At 38.1% G+C, this 4,655-nt stretch overlaps 1 protein-coding gene across 1 annotated transcript in view; it reads right to left on the bottom strand.

Annotated features, from left to right (window-relative positions):
- The window catches only part of LRRCC1 (leucine rich repeat and coiled-coil centrosomal protein 1), a 59,416-nt gene that overhangs the window by 52,459 nt on the left and 2,302 nt on the right, over positions 1 to 4,655 (bottom strand). Inside the window, exons 2-4 of the mRNA XM_019519294.1 lie at positions 3,358 to 3,563; positions 2,988 to 3,053; positions 2,135 to 2,302 (exon numbers count right to left, since the gene is read on the bottom strand). Coding sequence (XP_019374839.1) covers positions 2,135 to 2,302; positions 2,988 to 3,053; positions 3,358 to 3,563 — 440 coding nt within the window. The remainder of the gene's footprint in view (positions 1 to 2,134; positions 2,303 to 2,987; positions 3,054 to 3,357; positions 3,564 to 4,655) is intronic.

The raw sequence follows: 4,655 nt of genomic DNA, 5'->3' as shown, positions 1-4,655 counted from the left end.
AGAGAATTTTAGATTTTTAAAACAGAGAAAACTAGGATCCCTGTTCATCATGACTACTGCTGTAAAAGATGGACAAAACAAGCCATCCTGGAACAGTAAGATTTTAGTCACTTACACATCATAGGTCAAGAACAACCTCACAGTCATACCCAGAACTTAATTAAAAGAGGTAGTCACTGGTGCTTCATATCCAAGATCTCTTCATTAATTATTTCAGTGCTGTCACATGTGAATCTAATAAGAGCCAACTTACACTTACAAATAGACTTTAAGCCATCTTCTACACATTTTTACATACTCTGACCATATCAGCTTCCCAGATAGTTCCCAGACCTAAGCTATTTACATATGCACAGGTTACTTATGTAAGTGACATTGTTGTAGTTGGGATGGTCCGCAAATATATACTGATGGTCCAAGAACATGCAAGAGGCAAGGACTCTTGGGGGTGATATCTTTTATTAGACTATCTGCATCGCTGGGATAGACTTGGACAAGCATTACATTTGAGAGCTTATCTAAGTCTATCATAACCATGCAGTTGGTGGAATAAAAAAAAAAAAAAGAGGCATAGTCTACAAAAATCCTTTCCTTTTCATGCAGTTGCTTTTTTGTACACCACCTACACCTTTACCATGGTGTTTATACAGAAGTCCTACCCTTCACTTTACAATGAAACTGTCAAGTGCTGATTTAAATTTAAAACATCAGTGTTCATTATTCTTGAATTATATGCCTCAAAGGGTGGGGACGGGGAATGAAAAAGAAACCCAAACACAACCTGTTCTCCATCCCAAACAAGATCATCCACTCCCTTCATACAATGAGAAATGCTCCCCTCTCCATTACCAAAAAGCTATTGGTTCTCTGATTAAACTTCTTCTATATTAAAATACTGTTCAGTTTAAATACTCACTTCTTTAATTTTTTCTTTTTCATCTAGAATGTTACAGGCTACATGAAATTATGAACTAACACAAATGATTGGTCATTTTAAATTTAGGCTCATCCTGTTCTTAAGTGGTATCAATGAACAGTGACATTTTGCTGTTGGAAAATTATGACCGGTACTTTAAGAGATGCACGCACAACTGAAGACAGCATCATGCATTATTTTTTTTTAACCTATTACACTAGCAACATCAACAGTTTAAAGGACAAAGTCACATTCTATTTATGTTCTGTCACCTCCAAGCTTGTCAGGAGGATTCAGTTACCATTCCACTGAGAAGGAATTCTTTGCTCAGAAGTTGTCAAACATGGTCCACAGTGTAGACTCCATGCTTGTTTCTCACAACCTCACCATGCACATGTGCAACTAGAAGCCTTACTACAGGAATGAGTTAGAGCAGAAAAATAAATATTAGGAAAGAAACATTGTCTCTAGCTGCAATATAGCATTAGACATCCAAACACAAGATGCAGACCTAAAGGCCAGCCACCAGTCAGGAGGTCACCAATTACTGCTTCCTGGAACATAGCTTGACAACTGCTTCTCTTGATATGAGAGTTTAATTTTTTATCAGACTTTAATAAGTGTAGCAAAAAAATTAAAATTGCTAGTATGATGCAGGCATATTTTATAAACAAAAAGGAAAAAGTCTTTCTTTTCCCTGAGTACAATGTGACAAACTATGGAAGCCTGCCCCCAGAAATAGAGGGAGCTGATTTTCTGCCCAGGATGGAAGCACCCTGCATTGATTTTAGTTCCACCGTGCAGCAGCTGAGGGAGCCAACTGACTTTATGGCTCATTGTTCTGTACTCCACAGGTATTAAAAAAAGAAATCATCTCTCCTTTTTATAATCTTGATATTCCATTATCAAGATAAAATTCCTAAGGACGTGTTGTATGTGAGGCAATATGGTATTTCTGTAACAATTATGCCTGTGTTAAGGTTCATATTTAAATATGATTACTGTCAATTAAACATATAAAAAAATAGCAACAATTACCCAAGATTAACAATTCAGATAGCATACACCAGAGAGAATAGGGATCAGAATTTAAATTTCTGCAAGATGAGCACTCTACTAAGTTGCAGAGTCTCTATCACAGATTCACAAGGCACAAAAACCACTGACGTTTGGATAGAAAATAGATTATAAAGTAACTATACAATAAGTTATCCATACCTGTTATGTCACAGATTGGATTATTTTTTCCATTTTTTTCTAAAGTAAGACTAGTCAAATAGTTCAGTCCTACCATGCACTGGAATAAATGGTTAATGTTACTTATGCAGTTGCTATGGAGATCAACGTGACTAATCTTATGACTGATTCCACCCAGGTACAGAAAACCTGTAAAATAAAGTGGGGGAAAGGGTAGAAGGAAGAGGTAGGAAAAAAAAAGACAAAACAGTGATTTCCATTCTAATGAAGTAGTGATACATTACTTAAAAAGATTTCCTAGATGGGTTAAACAGTAGTTTTCATTTTTTATAAAACCTCAAACATTATAGATCCTCAAGTAAATGTAGCTATACCTCAACATTTTTGGAAATAGCACTCTAAAAAGGCTGTTAAACAGGTTAAGAAATTAAACATTATGTACATTGTACCTTTCTAGCAACAGCTCCAGAAAGGTCACTTCAGTTTAACTGGTTAAGTCAGAGGCGGCCAGCCAGCAGCTCCGGAGCCACATGTGGCTCTTCAGAAGTTAATATGCATCTCCTTGAATCTCTGCACAAGCACAGTGACGAGCTTCCACAGCCATTAAGTCACGTCACATGATGCGACTGCTCACATATTACACATTACAGTGGCTCTTTGGTAATGTACATTGCTAAATTCTGGATCCTTCTCAGGGTCAGGTTGGCCACCCCTGGCTTACGTCTTCTATGTGGGCGCTTGCATGAACGTGCTCCAGCAATGGTACTAATTTCCTGAGCTAACCATTGCTGTTGCAGTTGATAGCCTTTGAAAATAGTATAAAATACCTTACCAAATCTAAGTGTGATAACATTTTATTGCCAAAGCCACTTACCACTCAGATCATGTATACGGTTGTATGACAAATTCAGTTTTGTTAAATTAAGCAGTTTGTCCAGCCCTAAACAAAGTGAAGGAAAAAAAATGAGTGCAAGAGCTTAAAAAAAAAAGAAATCTCCCAAAAATCCACCCCCACTGCTTTCATAAGCAACAGGATAAGTAGTTTTGACAGGTAAAATAAGGAAGACTATCATATTGTATGCTACAAGTTATTTTAATGTCAAGAAGTCTACTGGTAAATATTGTGATGATCTCAAATTCAATAAAAACTTGCAATCTTTCCTAAAAGAAATTTTAATACAACTTTTAGAAAAGTTCATAAAACATGTGAAAAGAAAGAAAACCAAGATTAGGCAAATACTAACCCTCCACTTTTGTTATCAAGTTACAGGACAAATTTAGGGTGCGCAGATTAGTAAGAGCACTTAGTCCTTCAATCTTGTTTATTTGATTAGATGACAAATCTAAATGCTGCAAATTCCACAGGCAGCCAAGCCCTTCAATCTTGGAGATCTGGTTACAGTGTAGGTTGATTGTATGAAGTTCTGAGTTTAAAGATAGCTCCAACAAACTGTAAATGAAAATATCCAGTTTTAATTAAGAAGTCTTAAGATAATTAAGTTAAAATACATAGATGTAAACTTCAAAATAATTAGCATATTAAGACATGCGATTCAAAATCTTGAGACATCAGTATTATTTTTCCCCCCCAGTAGAAGAGTATCTCTCAGAAAATCAAAGTAACCTGTTTTAGATATATGGTTCTCAAAATGAAAAAACTTAAAAATATTCTGCTGTATTTACGTGCGTCTGATCCTTCCCCACAGAGTACATTAGAACCTGGAAAACTGACAGGTGTAGATCCCTTAGTTCCTGCAGAAATGAGGGTTGGCAAAATACCCAGGTGTATAGACAAATGTAGCAAACAACTGTGCAGGACTGCAAAGGGCCTACAGCAGAGTGAAAAAGCAGTGGTTAGACAGATGTCCCATTTAGACCGCTTTGCAACTTATTCTCGAGTCAGCAACCCACTGCAAAACTGATCTTAAGCAGTTTGATTCTATTGTACTCTGTTGAAGTGCATAGCCTTGGGATTAGGCAGACAAGGAATTTTTCCATTTAAAATGCTACCCATGTCCTTCAACCACCATGGCTTCAACCAACAACTCTATAGCCTTGGGATTGAATTATCTGCACTTAATTAATGCTCATTGGCAATGCTATCAGTGGCATGGCACCAGCAGCTCTGAAACTGGCCCGCTCCAGTCAGTTTGAAGGCTTCTAAACAGTAATGTTCAGGGATGTTACTAGAAGCCTTGGAGTCACTGGCTAGAAATGGACATCACCAAATGAAGTGGATCAGCTGGGCTGCAACATGCTGCAACACAACCGATTCATTTTACTGGGTGAAACATCACCCCTTGCCCTGTCCTTGATGGTGCAGGACAAGGGGCAATGTGATCTACCTGCTTTCGCTGCCCAGCTAGACCCGCTCCTTAGAATCACAGAACCAATGAGTCGGAAGGGACCTAGACAGATCATCTAGTCCGACCCCCTGCCATGGGCAGGAAGGAGCACTGGGGGTGGCAGGGGTCATAAGACCCCAGCCAGCTGCCTATCCAGTCTCCTCTTGAAGATTTCCAGGAAAGGTGAGAGCACCACC

Source organism: Gavialis gangeticus, unplaced genomic scaffold (genome assembly GCF_001723915.1).
Source record: "Gavialis gangeticus isolate Ggan-Ray unplaced genomic scaffold, GavGan_comp1, whole genome shotgun sequence".
NCBI classification, from domain to species: domain Eukaryota; kingdom Metazoa; phylum Chordata; order Crocodylia; family Gavialidae; genus Gavialis; species Gavialis gangeticus.
The sequence above is the reverse complement of the archived record's forward strand: the minus strand, read 5'-3'. Positions and strand labels throughout refer to the sequence as shown.